Raw genomic sequence first — 20,479 nt, forward strand, 5'->3', positions numbered from 1 at the left:
TCCTCCTCCGGCTCCCGTAGGCCGGCGCGGCTACTTGGCGTCGAGCTTGGCCATCTCCTGCACGTAGATGCCAATGCTCTCGCTGTCAAAGAGCAGGAAGTAGACATTCTTCAGCGAGGATGTGCTCGAGTCGTCAAAGTGGGCCGAGATGGCTTTGAGGGTCACCTGGGCTGCCGTCTGTTTGGGGAAGCAGTTTCTGTGCCAAAGGAAATGAAGGGCTGATGTTACGTGGGTGCCCAGGACCCGCGGGGTAACATGGCCCTCAGCCTGCGGTGGGGGAAACACGGCTCCTTCTTATCTTTGTTTCCGTCTCCCGGAGTCTCACTGTGGGCAGGCCGGGCCACTATGGTCTTTGACTCTAGTCACGGGCACAGCCCGGGAGCGGGACCAGTAGTCGACGCTGTCCCCACGTTACAGGAGCCATGCTGGCCCCGCCGGAGTCACGGTGCCTTGTGCTCGGATGCATTTGTGGCACCTGCCTCAAGGTGAGCTGGACTTTAAAGCCACCACCAACCCGGCATTTAAGCACAGCTAGGCTTTTATTAGCTCACTCAGAACTGCTTTAAGATGTGGGGCACCTGGGTCGCTCAGTCCATTAAGCACCCGATGTTGGCTCAGGTCATGATCTCACCGTTTGTGAATTCGAGCCCCACATTGGGCTTTGTGCCCACGGCTCAGAGCCTAGAGCCTGCTTTGGACTCTGTGTCTCCCTCTCCCTCTGCCCTTACTCGCTCTGTCTCTCTCTCAAAAATACAAAAACATTAAAAAAAAAAAAACTGCTTTGATATGTCAGATTGTTAAAGGGCAGGGATGTACACTCAAAAGTGTGTCTTCATAATTCTGTTTTTGTGCGCCTCGTGTGCCTCTCACTAACCTGTATGGACATGGCCACGGTAAGTTGAGGACTGGTGACCCTGGACAGGGGCCCGATCACCAAGCCGAGATGGAGCTGCCCACCAGGCCCAGGCCATGGGACCAGCCTCCAGGGACGCAGCTGCTGTGGTGGTTTAGGGTCAGCCACCAAGCCCCCTGGGGCGGGTGGGTGTGGGGTGGGCCTGTCTGATAGGGATGTAGTGTCCCGGCGCAGAAGCCATGTGGGCCGGGCCCTGTGGAGACTCCGGCCTGCAGCACCCCTGGGCCAGGCTGTGGAGGCCCAGTGCCGTTTCGGTTGAGGCGGATTACAGGGAGAAGCCAGGACTCGCGATTTCCCTCTTAGCCTGCCCGTAACTCAACGCTAACAGAACATCTTCAGCGTGTAAATCCTGCCCGTGGTACAGAGGGACACGTCTCGAGAGGGTGTTCAAAATTGAAGCAGCAGCTTGTGTTGGCCACGAGTGTGACACAAGGGACAGGCAGCCTACCAGTGAGGACAGGGCTCCTCATTATCTACCCGCTGTGCTCCCAGCTGGGGTCTGTGACCATTAGAACAATCACTTCTCCTAACTCTCGAAGCAGAGCTCTGGTGAGAGCCTGTCACTGCTCTGGGCGGGTCTGCAGGGCCTCAGCCTCCAGCCTCTGCTCCCCTCCACCCCGGCAGAGTCCCCCGGGGGTAGTTCTGAGGTGGTAGTTGTGGGCTGCGGTCTGAACTCCGTACTCTCACATCTGACACAGCGGAGTCCCTGTGGCTGGTGCACAGACTTGGAGTAGCAAGACCTTTGAGCCTGGTGTTTTCTTTCTTTCTTTTTTAAATTTTAAAACATTCATTTTTGATTGAGAGACAGCGTGAGAGCAGGGGAGGGGCAGAGAGTAGGAGACACAGACTGCGAAGCAGGCTCCAGGCTCTGAGCTGTCAGCCCAGAGCCCAAAGCGGGGCTCAGCTCATGAACTATGAGATCATGACCTGACCTGAAGTCAAGTGCTTAACTGAGCTGCACGGGTGCCCCGAGCCTGGTATTTTCTGACCGTGCATTCTGACGGGCAGCCGGTGGAGATGTGGGCATTGAACATGGCAAGCTCTCAGGAAAGCGCTGTCTCTTGCTCCCCTCTGAGGCTGCCTTTCTCTGGGTTTCAAAGGACGGAAATTGGGTTTCTCGCCCCATGCCCTGGCCTACGTGCTTGGCTGGGCCGGCAGCCCTAGGTCATGTCTTCTGGAATGGCTGGACTGGACTGAAGAAGTAGGGGAGGCCCCAGAGAGTGAGCTGAAAGAGTCCCAGCCTCCCCGCCCACCTGGAGGAGCACGTCTTACCTGCCGCTGGGAAACGGGGGGAACGCCACGGACTTCAGCTTCTTGTCCTCTGCCGCCGACAGGCAGTTTTTGATGGTCTCTTCAAGCTGTTCTTCACATTTGTCGGAGCCCCACTGAGGGATGTGACAGTGGATGACAAATTTGGCTGCAAGTCCGCTGGATTGGCTGACTGCGGCTGGGACAGGAGAGAGAAACACCATGGGTCATTTCCTACGTCTTCGCCTTCAGCCTGGGGGTTAGGCTGAACCTCACCCGCGCCTCTCAAATGGGTGCGGACGAGAAGCCAGAGAAGCTAGCTGGGCAACGTTCTGTGCTTCCTCTTCTTTTTTAAGATTTATTTATTTTGAGAGAGTGAGCACGAGCCAGGGAGGGGCAAAGAGAGAGAGAGAAAGAGAAAGAATCCCAAGCAGGCCCTGCACAGTCAGCGCAGAGCCTGACTTGGGGCTCGAACTCACCATGACATCATGACCTGAGCCAAAATCAAGAGTCAGATGCTTAACCGACGGAGCCACCCATGCGCCCCGTGTTCCTTGCTTCTGACGGGACTGTGTGTTTGCCCCGTTGGACTTGCCCTGCGCGGTCAGCACAGCTGCAAACATGTGCGTTAAAAGCTGACATGTGTGTTAAAAGCTGATGTGACTTATGGGGCGCCTGGGTGGCTTAGTCGGTTAAGCGTCCGACTTTCGCTTAGTTCATGATCTCGCGGTTCGTGGGTTCGAGCCCCGCGTCGGGCTCTGTGCTGACTGCCAGCTCAGAGCCTGGAACCTATTTCAGAGTCTCTGTCTCCCTCTCTCTCTGACCCTCCCCTGCTCACGCTGTCTCTCTCTCTCTCTCTCCTAGAAATAAATAAAATTTAAAAAAAAAAATTTAAAAAAAAAGCTGATGTGACTTGCACAGGCTCTGCCACCTTGGCACTCGGTCAGACCACCTTCTGACGATGGCTCCCGATCAAAGGTACACACCAGCATCGTCCCCGACAGCTGAGGAATGGCCTCCCCCAAACGTCCACATCCCGGGCCCTGGACGCTGTAAGTGTTACCTTACATGGCAAAAGGGACTCCACAGGTGTGATTGAGTGAAGGACCGTGAGAGGGCGAGGTTATCCTGGGTTAGCTGGGTGTGCCGTCAGTGCGACCCCCTGGGTCCTTCTCAGTTGGGGGCAGCCAAGGTAGGAGAAGGCAATGTGAACCGGGCAGAGTGTGGGGCGGCGGGCCCAGGAGCCCCGGAGCATGCAGCCCAGAAGCTGGGAGGGGCAAGGAGCGGCTTCTCTGCGAAGGAACGTGCTCTGCCAACGACTTCATCTTAGTTTCTGCACATCGATCTTGGACTTCTGACCTCTGCAGCTCATGGAGTCAATCTGTGTTGTTTGAAGCCACTAAGTTTGTGGTAACTGGTTACACGCAGTGATAGGAAATGAATACAACAGCTTTTGACTAATAGTTAGGCAGACTGCTGCACTACTCGGCTGCACACGTCCACGGTCAGGACTGTCTCTGGGTCACCTCTATATCCCTGAGGAACCTGCACTGGGGGCACGCTTCAAAACCAGTTGTGAGGCTGACTTGCACCAGCCTCGTCCCATTGCTTCAGTTCATGCTCCTTTTTACTCCCCCGATCCCATGCTAAGTGGTTCGGTCTGACCCACTGGCCGTTCTCCAGCCGCCTGGAGCAGTGGCGGCCACAGCCATGCGCAACGTCCCGAGCCACCCACCTTGCGGAGCTGGGGTTCTGTGCCCCTCGAAGAACCGGGTGTGTTTGTAACACAAATGGGTGTCTGCTGCATTCCGGAGCGGTAGGAGTGGTCAGAAAGATGTATTTGAAATACATGATGCCCACCTGATTTCTGAGAAGTGTTTCCTAGCAATAGCCACAGTGCTGGGCACTTATGGCTGCACATGCCGGGTGGGGCGGGTGGACGCCCTTTGCAGACCTTTGGGTTGGGGCTTCTGAGTGTGGAGTGAGTGAAGGAATTAGATGAATACAGGAGGCAGGGGGCGTGACTGGGCGGACTCTACGACCGTGTACATTTGCACACCAAGAGCAGAATGTCCCCGGGCCAGGAGTCCGGGGCTGTTCTCCAGAGAACCGGGGACGCTGGACATCGGTCCCACCGCTGGGGACAATTTCCCTGAGGCCTCTTCTGCTCTCGTATGCTGGCTCTTCACAAACTGGGTGGATTTCTTTTACATAAATTTAAAATATAATCATGGTACCAGCTGAACGGCATCTTTTTAATGTAAAGTCATTTACAATTTTAAAAAATATTTATTTACTTAAAAAATTTTTTAATGTTTATTTATTTTTGAGAGAGAGAGACGGCGGGTGAGCAGGGCCGAAGCAGGCTCCAGGCTCTGAGCTGTCAGCACAGAGCTCAGAGCCCGATGTGGGGCTTGAACTCCAGAATGGCGAGCTCATGACTTGGGCCAAAGTCGGATGCTTAACCGACTGAGCCACCCAGGCGCCCCTAGTGTAAAGTCACGTAAATAAGAGAAATATGCTCCTAAATGGCAGTATTATGTCAAACACTGAATCTGTTAAAATAACACCTTCCCCTCCCTTTTGAGGCCCTCGACTACACTAGATTTTGAAGGTAGCCTAAGACAAGGTGTTCCCGTGGCAACTGGAAACGGACAACACGGCTTGTAGCTGTAATAATAGAGAACGCTCCCTGGGTGTGCCCTGGACAAGGGCTAAGGTATCTTGGGGGTTGGGGGGTGCTGAGATTTGGTAGAGGCACCGATTAATGCTCTTCATCTGATGTGGGGTCACCTGGTGAGTCACCTTCACCGGTGAAGACCTGTGCTCTGGGGGTGGCAGTGTCGCTGCGAGGAGCCTCCAGAACCTTCCCTCGGGCAAGCCATCACATTCCGGAAGGCCCGGCACCTTCTCAGAGTCACCACAGCTGGAGGGGGCTCCGGGGTGGCCCCTCGTCCTGCTGGGAAGCTGCTACTGCTAATCCTTGGTCTGCACGACACCATGGTTTTCCTTCTGCCTCAGTTTCCTGCAACGGCCTCTCTTCTTCCTGTCTGTATGGGCCCAGGTCTCTTCTCGCTGCTGCAGGCGGCGCTCGGCGCCTCCTAGACAACCTCCACCTGCAAACCATTTTCCTCCTCGGCTCTCACCAACTGCTCACCAGTGACGTGCACCTCAGGCAGCCTCCTGGCGCCCCGGGTTCTGAAGCCCGATTTCCCTTTCTCCATCTGTCACTGGAAACGCCAGGCGGTTTCCTCTGACTTGTCCCATTCGAAGACCCTCGGCTTCATCTCTCCCGCTTCCCATTCAGCTTCCCAGCTGGAATCAGGATGCCTCTTCCAGTAGCTGCCAGCCGGACTTGAGGGGAGATTCCAGAGAGAAGCGGCATCTGCTTCTTTTCACCTGGGGACGCTACCAAACTGGTGTCATGTCCCACTAATGCCTTTGCCTGAGGTGTTTGGGCCGCACTGGCACTGGATTCGGCTGCAAATCCACAGGAGTATTTGAACCAACTTATGGTTCAAATTCTCTAGTGAGGCTTTTTCCCCCTAGGTCCACCCAACATCAAGGTCAAGATACACACTTGCTGCCCTTTCTGCATGGTGGGTTCAAGTCTTGCTTGCTCTTCAATGGAACATTCCCAGGTTTATGTGGGGTCTCCTATTAGATACACCATCTTGGATACTTATTCTTTTCTTTCTTTTTTTTTTTTAAGGTTTATTTATTTGAGAGAGAGAGAGAGAGAGAGAGAGAGAGAGAGAGAGTGAGCAGGGGAGGGGCAGAGAGAGAGGGAGACACGGCATCTAAAGCCAGTCCCAGGCTCTGAGCTGTCAGCACAGAGCCCAACATGGGGCTTAAACTCATGAACCGCGAGATCGTGACCTGAGCTGAAGTCGGACGCTCAACTGGCTGAGCCACCCAGGCGCCCCTTGGATATTTATTCTTTCTTAATGGTGTATACAATTAGGGCATGTCTCACAAGTGATGGCATTTTTAAACTAAATGTAACACTGATGTTAAAACCTGATGTACTGTCCCCTATTCCAGATCCATCCTCACCAATCCCTTCATCCAACAGAGCAACTGCGGATGGGCCTCGGGCCCCGGGTGCTGGTGCCTAACATATCTGCCCCACTTTCTCAGCTCAGGATTGTTTCTGCAGCCCTTCTTCCCTCTGGATTCATTTCCCTCCTGCAGTCCTTCCGGCAAAAGGGCCTGTGATTTCTGACGCCCAGCCCGTGTGTGTCTGAAATGGTGTCTTTCGCGGCTCCCCCTAAACAATAACAGAGCGGCGAGTGGAATCTGTGGTTGACACTATTTCCCTTTGGGTCTGTGAAGCGGTTTCTTTCTCGTTTCCAAGCATCCTCTGCTGCTGAGGAGAATCTGTGGTCAGGAGAACTTGGCTTGCTTTGCAGGTTTCTCTTGATTTTTGAACTTCTTTATTATTATTATTTTAATTTATTTTGAGAAAGAGAGAGAGAGAGAGAGAGAGCACGTGCATACAAGCAAGGGAGGGGCAGAGACAGAGGGAAAGAGAGAATCTCAAGCAGGCTCCATGCTCGGCCCGGAGCCTGACGCGGGGCTCCATCTCAGGACCCTGGGATCCTGACCTGAGCCAAAACCAAGGGTTGGGCACTCAACGGACTGAGCCACCGAGGTGCCCCTCAGGCATGTCTTACTCTATTTTATTTTTATTTAATGTCTTTTAATTTATTTTTGAGAGAGAGCACATGAGAAATGGGGGAGAGGCAGAGAGAGAGGGGGACAGAAGATCTGAAGTGGGCTCCCTTCTGACAGCAGCGAGCCCGATGCAGGGCTCAAACTCATGAACTGCGAGCTCGTGACCTGAGCTAAAGTTGGACGCTCAACTGACTGAGCCACCCAGGTGCCCCAGCTGTGATTGTTTAAAATACTGCCTCTCTATCTTCGATTTCTGCCTCTGGAGCTCTGTTTCTAAGTGCACTGGGGCCCCCATTCTGTGCACAGCAGCTAGCTTTCTCTCCTTCCCAGCCGGGCAGCACTTTGCTGGAGGCCTTCCCCTACTTGTGCATCCTGGGGCCCAGCGGCCCGCGGCCTCGCCCTTCCCTGCCGCCGCTGCCTGCGCCCTTCTGTCCCTGCCCGCACCAATGTTTGTCTCATGTCTCCGTGTGGCTCCATCTCACGATATTAAGTGTGGAATTCTATCATCGCTGTATGTATGGGCAGTGGTAGGTGCCATTATAAAGTGCGGACTTATGTTTTCTCTGGACTGGAAGCCCCAGGGCCCAGCTTAAACTCTCTAGTGCTGGCTCCTGAGCCAGGCCTTCTCACACATGATGCCCTTACTGTCCCTGCCCCCAGGGGTTCTCACATCGTCCCCGGAGCCTCCCCAGCTCCCCTGGCAGAGGGCAGGCTCCCTCCCTGTGCCCCACTTATGTTCTCGGTCTCTCCACCCAGACCGCCCAGTGCTTGAGGGCAGGAGTGCGTCTCATTGTATTTGCAGCCCCGGCATCAGGGCGGCACTTGGCACCGACTACGTGGTCTCTGGAGGTGGTGGGTGCGTGTGGGGGCTGGACACGGATCCGAAGTTGGAGCCACCTGTCAAAAAGTTACCAACGTCCCCGAAAAACGTGGGCAGAGACGTTCACAGAAGCTCTCTTTGCAAGAGCCAAAGGTAGAAACAACCCAACTGATGAAATGGGCCAACACCCAATAATGGAATATTATTCAGCCCTAAAAAGGAACGAAGCACCGATGCATCCTGCAATGTGGATGAACCTTGAAAAGATTATATGAAGTCCAAGAAGCCAGACACCGAAGGTCATATGGCCCATTATTCTGTTGACGTCAAATGTCCAGAACAGGCAATTCCAAGGCGGACTGGGGGTGGCCAGCGGCCGGTGGAGGGGGAAGGGAGTCGCCTGTCACCACTGGAGGTGACAAAAGAATCGTGGACTTGGAGAGTGGTGCTGGTAGGGCAGCGTGAGCAGTGTAAGTTACCCAACAGCTTCATCTGAGGGTGATCTGATGCAAACGGCCTTGAACTCTCCAGACACACCGTAGCCCCCAGGGTGCATGAAATGATGTACCTGGGCCGGTGCGAGTCATCTGAGAGATGCTAACTCTCAAAACTCGCCTATTTTGCTCGGCACACTGATTCTGTACAAAGCATGTGATGCTGGTGGCGCTGTGCAGGGCACACGGGTCCCCCACCGTGCTTACCTTCAGCGACTTCCAAAGGGCCTTGGGATTTGCGGAGCTCCTTTACAGTTTCCAAGAACTCTTTCCCGCCAGCCTTTTCCAAGGCCTTACCTGCAGAGAACAAGGGAAGCCATGGCTGTCGTCCTTGACAAAGTCGTCAGTCACACGGTTCCACGTAGTTTCAGTAGGGCCAGAAAACACATAACCAACCACCCGGGGAAAGTAGGAATCCCACTTTGCAGTCGAAAACTTGGTTGCCAGTGGTCGCTGGTGGTGGGGGTCTCTGGGCTTCTGTCCAGCAAGACTTAGATTTGAGAAAACTCTTTTATTTATTAAAAAAAAAAAAAATTTAACGTCTATTTTTGAGAGAGAGAGAGAGAGACAGAGCATGAGCAGGGGAGGGTCAGAGAGAGAGGGAGACACAGAATCCGAAGACAAGCTCCAGGCTCTGAGCTGGTTGTCAGCACAGAGCCTGATACGGGGCTCAAACCCATGAACAGTGAGATCATGACCTGAGCTGAAGTCGGATGCTTAACTGACTGAGCCACCCAGGTGCCCCTCTAGCAAACTCTTTTAAAGGGCCTTTTTAGAGAGTGATTTGGCCATAAGCAGTCTCACAACATGAATCCTAAAGGTGACTTTTAGGAATCTAAGTACAGTTGACACGCGATGTTATGTGAGTTTCAGGTGTGCAGCAGAGTGAAAGGACAAATCTAAGCCTTGGGCTGTGCTCCCCCCAGGGTAGCTGCCGTCTGTCACCGCACAGCGGGGTCACAATACCATTGCTTATGTTCCCTATGCTGTACTAAGGATGAACTTTTTAATTAATTAATTTAGAGAGATAGAGCGAGCAGGGGAGGGGCAGAGAAAGAGGGAGAGAGACAGAATCCTAAGCAGGCCCCCAGCTGCCAGCACAGAGCCCCAGGTAGGTCTCAACCTCACGAACCGTGAGATCATGACCTGAGTCGAAAGCCAGAGTCAGACTTAGCTTAACCTACTGAACCACCGAGGTGCCCCTAAAGGTGAACTTTTAAAAAAATTGGGGCTCCAGTGTTGTGGTCTCTGGGTTCAGGACTGCACACTGTGTTGGTTAAATTCAGTGCCTTGGTGATTGGAAGGCAGCGCCCCACGATGGGTGGTAGCCCAATGAGCATGTACCCTGCCTCCTGTCACCAGGCCCTAAGATGACAGGAATCGCTGGGTGGAGAGTCCTGGGGTCCCAGTCCCATCTCTCCACCACCCGTGTGCAGGAGTCTTGAGGGCGAAGGCCACACATGGCCTAGGGCGGCCTGCAGTGGTGGTCCTCCAGCCCGGGCCTGGGTTTTCGATGGGAAGATGCAACTCTGAGAGGCACCCCCCTAAGGACCTTTCTGACGGGAGAGCCCTTGGGTCTCTGGTGTTAGGACAATTCTCTGCTCAGTATTTCAGGTCTGTGCTTCCCCAGAGGCCAAGTGGACCCCCCAGGGGATGGCAGGACTCCGCCTCTGGCCATCGGTTGTGTACCGGGGCTCCTCACACCTCTGAGATGACAAATGGGTGTCTTATCCACACTAGGCAGCTGCTGCTCTCCGGTGGGGATGAGGCCCTACCCCCACGCGTTTTTGTCTTCTAATGAACTTGGTGATCGCGCTGTCTGGGGCAAGTCTCAGCTCTCTCTCTTCATAGTTACGATGGTGGTTATCATTCAGGGGCCTCCCCCTTCCCCACCCGCACGCTCGGGCATATTTGGAGAGCCGCAGGATGTTGTGAGCAAAGATGCCCGTTCCAGCAGTCAGTTTCCACTGGGGCTCGGCAGGGGCGGGGATTTCTTCACGAAGGTGCTGGGGGTTCAGTGATGCAGTTTGGAAGTGGTCATCTAGGGCCTTCAGAGTCTCCTTTCTGGTCCTCAGACTGCCAGCCGGTGCTGATCTGCTGGGTCACAGAAGCCTGGAGAAGGCCAGGACCCGCAGCCAGCAGCCCCATATGTGCCGAGATGCATTAGAAACAGGTGTAACCTGCACTCTGCCCTCGGCCAGGAGCCAGATGGGAGCGTGCAGAAGTCTTCCCCCAGACTTCCAAGCATAAAGCGACCTGAAATGTTGATGGGGGCACTTCCTCTCTATGGAAGCATTCCAGCGAAGAAAAGAAGGAATGCCAGAATTAGGATACGGCCCCCACCCCACACAACCCCTGAGGATGGACAGACCTGGCGAAGGAGCATTGGTGGGCATTCCCTGGCTCCTGATGGGAGAACGTCCCATCACCGGGCAAACAGTCTTACCCCCATTGTTCGAGCCTGAATCTCATTAGGACTCTAGATCAGACTACCAATTTATAAGAAAAGAGAAGAAGCATGTTTAATGGCATCAGGAACATGTAATCAATATAATCCAGATGGGAAACCCTACAGGACAAATGGCCCAGCTTCTTCCAAAAATAAGTCGAAAAACAGAGAGAGAGAGAGAAAGGAGGGAAAGATATGAAAGGGGAACGCAGGGGTTATAAGAGATTCATCAGCCAATTGTGATGTGCGGACTTATTTGAATCCTGAATCAAACACATTAAAAAACAAATTGGGGGCACCTGGGTGGCTCAGTCAGTTAAGCGTCCAACTTCGGCTCAGGTCATGATTTCTTGGTCCGTGAGTTTGAGCCCCACCTTGGGCTCTGTGCTGACAGCATAGAGCCTGGAGCCTGCTTTGGATTCTGTGTCTCTCTCTCTCTCTCTCTCTCTCTCTCTCTCTCTCTCTCTCTCTCTGTCCTGCCTGCCCCCCATACTCTGTCTTTCTCAAAAACAAATAAACATTAAAAAAAAACCCAAACTGGTATTTGTGACACAACCGAAATGTGAACAGTTACTGGTATTTGACGACATTACTTTTTCTAGCTGTGATAATGGTCCTGTGGTTATGCTGTCGGAACGCTGGCCCTGATCATTCTGAAGTGCCCACAGACACGGTGCCGTCTGGGGGGTGCGAGGGGTAGCACGGAAGCAGTTGTGTATGCTCGAACTTTTCTGGAATGACACACAATGCTTTTAAAAGACTAAATCAGGGCCTTATCTGCAGGGGGTGATTGGTTTGGGTGATGGTCGTGGAAAATGGAATTATGATAGGAGGGGCCCCTTCTAAACAGCACAGCAACGATTAAAAAAAAAAAAAGACCATCATTTATCGAATGTTTTTGAGCCCCAAACTGTGCTAAGCCTCATCCGTGTTGTCTTATTTAATCTTCATACTACCCCTACGGGTGCTATTGTTATCCTCACTGAGAAGGAAACTGAGCTTCAGAGAGCTTAAGGAACCTGCCTGAAGTCACACAGCTAGGAGGTGATGGGTAAAATCTAGGACACAGATCTATCCTTACCCCAGAAGCCTCATTGCTGGGATCTGAGTTTTTGCCCCAGTACTAGTGTTCTTTCTACCCTCTCACCATCCTGCCATTAAAAAAAAAAAAAACCTTGATTGCTTTCCTGATATTAGAAATACAAACTCTAGAAAGGATGAAATAGCATTTGAAACAGATTAAGAGTAAGGCTACTGGGGAGAATCTCTGCATGGGGCGGTGGTGGGGGGAGTTCAGGGCAGTTGACAGGGCCTGGGCTGGGTCTGGAGAATGAAGAAGGAATTTTTACCATTTCGATACGCGAGAGAAGTTCTGTTTCTCTGCAGTGTGGTTCACGCTGTCCCCCAGCCCTGAGGCTCTCCTGTCTCAGCAAAGCAAGTGGCCTCTGATGCCCCTGGGGGGACCTAAGTGAGCCCAGCAGCCTCACCCTCCTGCACAAGGCTGAGAAGCAAGCCCTGAATCCCAGGGACAAAGCCCTCTCTTTGGCCACTTCCTTTACTTTTTCAATGGAGGGTTTAAGGCACTTCTGTCTTGTAAAAATGGAGAAGGTGGTGACCATTTAGATTGCCATTATTTCCAGTGCCCTTGAGAGCTGAGCCCCCCATGTTCCTCCGGCTCCCCGGGGACAGCTCCCTCCACCCCCCACGGGACAGGCTGTAAAACAACTCAACCTGCAGCCTCACAGACAACTTTCTCCAGATGTCCATTTCCTTCTCACCAAAGGCGTTCTTCATTTTTAGGCTTAAAATAAATGTGGAGGTTTGCCCAAAACATGTGCGACAATGTTTAGAACAGCACTACTCATTATTGCCCACACTAGAAACTACGCAAATGCTCTTGATGGGAGCAGGTCACCACGTTCCCGTATTTTCTGACAGTGGAAGAGCACACGGCAAAGAACATGAATGAACTACAACCACGCCCAACAGTTGGGGTGGGTTTCACAGATACAAAGTTGAGCCAAAGACACCCCGCATGGCGTCATTTACATGAAGTCCAGAACGGACGGCAGCCGTGTGTGCTGGGAGAATACAGGATGGTGGTTACCCAGGGAAGGAATGGTTCATGGGACGGGAGAGGGAGGGGAATTCCGGGGTGCCCGTAGGGTTCTGCTTCACGATCAAGGTGTCGGTTACAGAGCTGTACTCACTTGGAGGAAAATCCATCAAGTCGTGCACTAATGATCTGTTTTTACACAATACTTCAGTGAACATTTCAAAAATATATGCAGATTAAAACCAAATTAGTTATTTACTAGTGCTGCTGTTCAATTACATACAAGGACCGAGTTGGACGTGGTGCCCCAAGCAGAGGCTGGCCGCTCGACAACGACCAACTTCACAAGAACTTGCCCCAACAGTGGGCCATCCTTCGGCCCCTCCACCACATTCTCAGGACCTTACCTATGTCTTCCTTGAGGTCGATTTCGGCTGTGGTTGGGTGCACAATGCCCTCCACTCTCATGGAGCCAATATGGCTGATGTCACTCTGGGTCAGGGACAGCTGCGTCGGGAAGGAAAGACGGAGAGTGTAGGAGAGGTCAAATCCTATGAAAAGCCTTCACATTCTACCTCCCATCTGTTAATCCTCTCAGTTATTTACACTGAATGGCAACCTAAAGGGCCGTGGCATGGAGCAACCATGTCAGGGTGTTTGCTCTTCAGGAAGCCCTTCTGAGCCCCAGTGGATCTGATGTCACACTGACACGAGCAGCACGCACCAAATATGCCTCCTCTTCCAGGAGCAGGAATGGGCCCTCCCTTCTTCTTCCTTTCCCTATAGCTTATGCCTCCGTTTCCCAATCCAGATGGCCTTGGTGTCGAGTGACAGTTCTGAGCAGTTCCCACCAGGGAAGCCCAGGTTGGCTCTCCCCAGCTCCCCTCAGGACCCTGCATTCTTCCCAGAGCAGGGGACAGGGACGTGCGGCCAATGACCCCGATGTCCTCTGGGGACAGGGATGTGTGGCCGATGACCCCGATGTCCTCTGGGGACAGGGATGTGTGGCTGATGACCCCGATGTCCGCTCTGGAGACAAGGACATGTGGCCGATGACCCCGATGTCCGCTCTGGGGACAGGGACGTGTGGCCGATGACCCCGATGTCCGCTCTGGGGACAGGGACGTGTGGCCCATGATCCCGATGTCCTCTGGGGACAGGGATGTGTGGCCGATGACCCTGATGTCCACTCTGGGGACAGGGACCTGTGGCCGATGACCCCGATGTCCTCTGGGGACAGGGATGTGTGGCCGATGACCTGGCTCGAGAGAAGTGGTGGGCTCTAGGATTCCGACCTGCCGATGTCTGGCCACCTTGCCCTTTGGGGAACACATTCTTGGGGCTACGCTTGTGACAGACTGCCCTACGTGCTCATAGCTGAGTGGAATGCAGAACATTTTCCCTCATTTCCCCATGTGAGCATGACAATTCCGTTCCCCCAGATAAGCAAGAGAGAGCCAATCATCATGCGACTGCGGCTAGCCCCTGGCGGGGACCTCAATTCCACATCTTTACTTCCCTGCTTTCGTCAGTGAAGAATTAGGAACCCAGCACATATACACTCTTCTGTAACATGCTCTTCCCACTTGCTCTATAGAAGCGCATCCTATGATCAGGCTGCGAACAGTCAGCCCCCAGAGATGTGATTAGCTGACTGTTGCCTTGTGTATCTTATTTCAGCCCCATTTGACTTGCTAGATAAATCGGCTGTTCTGTAAACTTTATGCTAGTGGGAATGAATTATTTGCATGTCTATCTGGGCTGCTGCTGTTGCTGAAGACTGTTGAGATGTAGAGCCCGCTCGTTCTTTCTGCAGTCTAGAAAAGCCAGCAGACTGAATTATTGGCGAATGATTCATTTCTAATGCCAGGGATGTTCAGGAAATGCAGATCTCTGTTTTCTTTCCCTGGTAAATTACACCGAACCACGTAAGGCTGGCCTCCGAGAGCCGTTTGAGAAAGTCAGCTAAGGATGTCTGGGGCAGGCACAGAAATGAGTGGGGCTCTGGGGGGTTCCCGGCCACGATGCCATTCTATGGCCCGATTGGGAAGATTGTCTACACTTACCTTTGGCTGACCAGCACCGGCATGAATAATTCTCGGCACTAAAGGGCCTGTTTGCTCTCACAATGTAGCACTGCCACAGCTCTTTAGTTTAAACGTGAATAATTCAAGACCAGAGTGAAAGTCGTGTTAGGGGAGCAAGGGATGGAGGAAGCATCATTGCCTGTAAACAGTAGGTTATAAAAATGCAATAGTGTTTTACTGCAGCACATGACAATTCTCTTTATTACCTTCTGCCCTAGAACAAGGCTCTTAGATGACAGAATGGTGAATCCATCCCCTGGCCCATCTTCAGAGGTGGAATTTGAAGTTCCTTCTTTGTCGCTGTCCTTTGGTTTGGACTGTTGGTAGAAATCAGAAGGACAAGTGGGAAATAATTCAGGAAAAGCCCAGAGTGGCTTCATCAAGTTCTCCCTACGGCCACCACCCCTTGTATATGAAAGGAAGTGGCGGGTGTTACATTCTGCTGCTCTCGAGGGTGGGAAGTGAGGGACAGCAACAGAGGGAAAGAGAAGGGTGCGGCCCAAAGTCAAGTGTGTTCAAGAGGTCCACATGCACGTGCAGTTCTCACTGAGACCGGGAACCAGTACATTATCGTTCTTTGCAATGCCTGGATGTTACAACAGCAAGCATCAGAACCAAGCCGGGCCATTCACAGCCCACTGTTCAACCTCCCTTCTCCCCAGGACTTCCTTGAGGCCCAGAGGCAGTGGACTAAACTCTTAGAAATCTTTTGTGTCGTCGCGGAGGTCTGTGGAATGGACATTTGACAATCCCCGAAGCAGTGCTGTCCAATAGAACTTTCTATGAGCACGGACATGTCCTCTGCCTACTGAGCACTTGAAATGTGGGTGGTGCAACCAATGAACTGAATTTTTTTAAAGTTTATTTATTCTGAGAGAGAGAGAGAGAAAGAGAGAGATAGTGAGCCCATGAGAGTGGGACAGGGGCAGAGAGAGAGAGAGAGAGAGAAAATGTCCCAAGCAGGCTCTACACTGTTAGTGCAGAGTCCAAGGCGGGGCTTGAACTCACAAACCACAAGATCATGACCTGAGCTGAAGTCGGATGCTTAAGTCGGCTCAGCCACCCGGGTACCCCCAAGGAACTGAATTTTTAATCTGATTTAGTTTACTGATTTAATTACTTCAAATGCAAAGAGCCACATGTGGCTAGTGGGTATCGTGGTGGGCAGCAGATCAAAGTGTTACTCCACAAATGGCATCTCCGAGCTACAGCTACTTAGGGCATCAGGCTGTCCCGAACCCCTGAAATCCCACTGGCTGAACCCAGCTGGCTATGTGTGGGAGACAGACAGATAGACACTTTTGTATGCAGTGTGGAGCTCTGAAAAGAAATGAAAAGCAGAGTTCCAGGCTTTCCTCTCTCACTTAAGATTTTGATGGGGGCGGTAGAAGGATCTGGAAACATGAAGATCACCCCTGCTTTGGGTTTGGAAACGTCTAGCAGCCCCTGCTTGGTGATTTAAGCTCGAGTCTCAGAGGCCCTTTGTCATTTTCTCCCAGTGGGCAAAGTCCCCAGCCTGTCAGCAATGACGAGGACTCATTTGATCATCCGACTTTCTCCTGCTTGCTGAGCACCCCCGGCTTACCTTTTTGGATGTCCGTGGTTTGGCAGCCTTGGATTTCTTGCCTCCCTTCTTGCCTGACGCCGCCTTCCTTCCTCTTTTCTCTGGGGGTGGGGAGAGGATAGTTTCCGACTTGCCTTTGGTCCCTCGCTTTTTGGCCAGCAGTTCAGGATGAATTCTGGGCAGGACACCTCCACTGGCGATGGTCACTCCTTTTAGCAGCTGAAGAGAGAAACGCATGAGCTCAGCCAGCAAAGAGCTTGCTGGTTTCGGATTTAATACAGTTCTAGCCGGTGGCCAAAAAAGTGTTAAATCTGGTCTCTGCTTTCCCAAAGCACGATGGGTGGTTTAATTGGCTTTCCTGTTTCACTGGTAGAGCGATTCTCTGGAGGTATCAAGGCATCCTCTGATCTCATACAGAAAGCAAAACAAAGAAGGCAAAATGAAGGGGCATGGAGGCTGCAACCAGGGACGGGTGCTCAGGGCTGTGGAATTCCAGACATAACAGAGGAAAGGAGGGGGGGATGGAGGGAGCACAGCTTGACAAAACTGGGTTCAAAGGTCGATGCTAGGTCTAGACCCAGTTAACATCAGACCAGTGGTCTCCACGCTCTTTTGATCGTGCATTCCATCAGTAAAATATGTTTGACCATGCACCTCTCAATTAATACGCTTACTTTCTAAATAATTGACATGCACTACTCCATGAATACAGTCTGCACAGCCCGAGGTAGTGCGGGTCTGCAAGGTCTGTACCCAGGGCTGGTCCACGGACAGTTACAGTTACTGCCGGGGTCAAGAGAAATACAGAAATTGCAAGGAAGAGTCCGGAAACTTTTACAGCAAGTTGACAGAGCTACTGTATATCTTTTGGACCTAGTACCAAAAAATTGTGGCTTGTGCTTTGTATGTTGTTTTTTAAAACTGTTCTGGCAATTATTTTTTATTGTATTTTTGGCAATTATCAATCCACGATGGATTGGAGATAAGAACTGATTCTTCACGTCACACACAATTTGAGAAAAAGGAGATTAGAATACAAATTCTTATACTATCTACTGACTGTCTAGTATTTCCTGGGAGAGGCATTCGTAGCACTTTGGAGTTATTTCCATAATATAGAGAAGATTCTTCCTCCCTCATCAGAATGAATTGTCAACAAAATTTGGGTGAAGAAATCACGAATAACACATGTGCACCGCACCTTCCCAGCCACATGGACAGCCTGCTCTTAGAGACGACAGGGAGGTCTGGAAAGACTCAGAATATAAAATGGGTCTATTCCAGAGGCAATTTTATTTTCTATCTGAATATATAGCTAGCAGGATTTGTTCTTCTCTTACATGATCTGGAGAATTTGTCATATTAATGTGACGGGAACTGGAGCAGGAATGATTTACAACCAATGGGGTCTGCGCGGAACAGTGTGGCTGGCAAACCCATTCTGTGGCTGGTGTCCATGCTTCAGACACAGACCTACCTGGTTGAGCTCCTCATCATTGGCAACCGCCAGCAGGATATGTCTTGGGGCTATCCGGGCCTTCTTGTTGTCCCTTGCAGCATTCCCAGCCAATTCTAGAATTTCCGCTGAAATCACAAGAGGGAGTTAATAGGCAATCTACAGAATGGGGTCGGAGCTTTTCTTTGGAAGTGGTCTTCAAATTGGGTCACACTTATTCATCTGTGACTTCCGTCTGGGCCTGGAAAGAAATCCAGAATGCGGGAAAGAACTCAGGTTACAGACAAGCTCGACATTTGAGCGAGACCTGATAGGTGATCCTGTGGCAGTCTTCGACTTGCCCTTGAGATTAATTCTGCCCCATCTTCATTAGTGTTTGGACTTCTGATTTTTTGTTGAGCCCATAAGCACAGGAAGGAAGACAGGATTTCCCAACCTCCCTTGTTGAGAGCTGTGATCATGTGACCAAATTCTGGCCAATGAAAGGCAAGTAGTCATACTGTATGGTGCTTCCCGAAGTGTCCATCAATGAAGGGCATGTGGCCTTCTTCCCTTTCTGCTGGCAGACTGGGGACGTGATGGCTGAATTTGGCCAAGAGGAAGAGCAACAAGACAGAAGGAACTGGACTCTCTTATGAAGGTGGAGACTGCTGACTGGACGGTCCTTACTCCTGGATGGTCGTCTATAGGCTTCTTTTGTATGAGGAGAGAGATAAACTCTCTTGTTTAAGCCACAGGAGTTAATTTTTGTTAAGCAGGAGTTAACCAAATACAGAGTCCTAACATAGGACCTGAGTTTCTTTCAGCCTAAGGAGAGAGAGCCATAGTGAGGTTGGTTAAAGTCTGTCTTTGGTGCCCATTGGGACCCTTTTTAGAATCTCCCTTTCCTCTTCTCTTGGTGCCATAGGTCCCTCCTGTCCTAAAGGAAAGTGGATGGGAAGAACTAACTTGTACTGCGGAGTGAGGAAATGCTTAACCCAGAAAGTGAATTCTGAATGGGGACACCTACGAGGCCTGGGAAGGAAGGTTTCTGGGGCTTGGGGGGGTTTCCCCATATCCCTCAGGATCTAAGCATGACTCTGACTTTAACAAACATGTCATCTGACAAATGTAAAAGAGTTGAGGGGCGCCTGGGTGGTTCAGTCGGTAAGGGTCCGACTTTAGCTCAGGTCATGATCTCGCTGTTCGTGAGTTCGAGCCCTGTGTCAGGCTCTGTGCCGACAGCTAGGAGCCTGGAGCCTGCTTCGGATTCTGTGTCTCCCTCTCTCTCTGCCCCTCTTCTGTTCGTGCTCTGTCTCTCCCTCTCTCTCAAAGATAAAATAAAACATTAAAAAATAAAAAAAAATAAAAGACTTGATAAAGAACTATTTTACATCATCAAAATTTGTATGTATGTATGTATTTATTTATAGTGTTTATTTTTGAGAGAGTGCAAGCAGGGAAGGGGCAGAGAGAGGGGGACAGAGGATCTGAAGCAGGCTCCGGGCTCTGAACTGACGGCAGAGAGCCTGATGTGGGGCTCGAACCACAGGATCATGAGCGAAGCCGAGCCGAAGTCGGACGCTCAACCGACCGAGCCACCCAGGTGCCTCTGTTACCACAATTTTTAGTCAAAATTAAACATCTGAAGAATTGGCTCCACACCATCTGTTTGCTTTCGCCTTCCTCCTCTGTCTCCCTTTTCTTTCTTCCTCAATGTCAGAGGGATGTCCTGCTAATCAAATTTGTCTGCCTTCAAATGTATTAACGAGCCCTTAAAGAAAAATTCCTTCCCTTAGAAAACTAGAGGCAATGTGCCAACGTGTTGTCTCACTGGTAATGTGGTGGCGAAGTGTGTGCGTGCACGCGCGGGTGCATGTGTTGGGAGAATTTGCTGGTACAATGGCGTAGATACTGAGCCCTAAAATTAACAGGTGATTCTGTGAGTCTTTACAATCAACCTAATTTCAAATAAATAGCACATACAATTGCCATCACTCATAAAAATCTATGGTGATAAAAAAGCTGCCTAAGTATGCCATATTAACTAAGCAAATGTGATTAACAAAAAATTAGAATAAAATAAGCATCACAGTTAAATATTTATATGGAATTTCCATAATGAAAAGTGCTAAATCACTGCGAATTCATTCTCACAACATCTTTTCCAGATTATTATGCAATGAATAGTGTGTTTACCAACAATCCATTTATACGGCAGCCGTGTTTTCTGAATCAGAGACTGGGGGGCTGTAGTTTGAGAAGCATGAGCACACTTGCTGGGACAACGGGGTAGAGTATTTGAAATTCATGCCCTATTAGATCATCCGGTTGGCTGCACTCAAGCTGCTGCCCAGCCCTTTCCTTCCCTTAAAAGAAAGGTACACAACACAAAGAAATGTAGTTATAAAGCTTTCACAAATAGGCTTCGTGTTTTCACTCTAGGGTTAAATGTGCAGCGCCCCCTTGTGAACAATAAAAGGGAGGTAACTGCACCTGCTCAGCTTGGGACCCCACACCTGGGAGGAAGGAGCACTCACCACACCTGGGAGGAAGGAGCACTAACTGCATCTGGGAGGAAGGAGCACTCATCACATCTGGGAGCAAGGAGCCCTCACTGCACCTGGGAGGAAGGAGCACTCACCCCTTTTTGTCAATGGGGTGAAGGGTCAAGGGGCCTCCCGATTTGAAGCTTCTGAGGAATTGAATTTAATTTAGCATCTTGGACTATCACTT

At 51.2% G+C, this 20,479-nt stretch overlaps 1 protein-coding gene across 1 annotated transcript in view; it reads right to left on the reverse strand.

Annotated features, from left to right (window-relative positions):
• Positions 1–21: 21 nt before the first annotated feature.
• The window catches only part of LOC120232502 (core histone macro-H2A.2), a 59,567-nt gene continuing 39,109 nt past the window's right edge, over positions 22–20,479 (reverse strand). Inside the window, exons 3-9 of the mRNA XM_039233284.1 lie at positions 17,786–17,892; positions 16,330–16,527; positions 14,951–15,061; positions 13,065–13,164; positions 8,360–8,449; positions 2,186–2,360; positions 22–196 (exon numbers count right to left, since the gene is read on the reverse strand). Of these exons, the coding sequence (XP_039089215.1) occupies positions 31–196; positions 2,186–2,360; positions 8,360–8,449; positions 13,065–13,164; positions 14,951–15,061; positions 16,330–16,527; positions 17,786–17,892 (947 nt within the window). The 3' untranslated portion in view covers positions 22–30. The remainder of the gene's footprint in view (positions 197–2,185; positions 2,361–8,359; positions 8,450–13,064; positions 13,165–14,950; positions 15,062–16,329; positions 16,528–17,785; positions 17,893–20,479) is intronic.

The sequence above is a fragment of the Hyaena hyaena genome, unplaced genomic scaffold (genome assembly GCF_003009895.1).
Source record: "Hyaena hyaena isolate Hyena2069 unplaced genomic scaffold, ASM300989v1 scaffold_73, whole genome shotgun sequence".
Taxonomy (NCBI): Eukaryota; Metazoa; Chordata; class Mammalia; order Carnivora; family Hyaenidae; genus Hyaena; species Hyaena hyaena.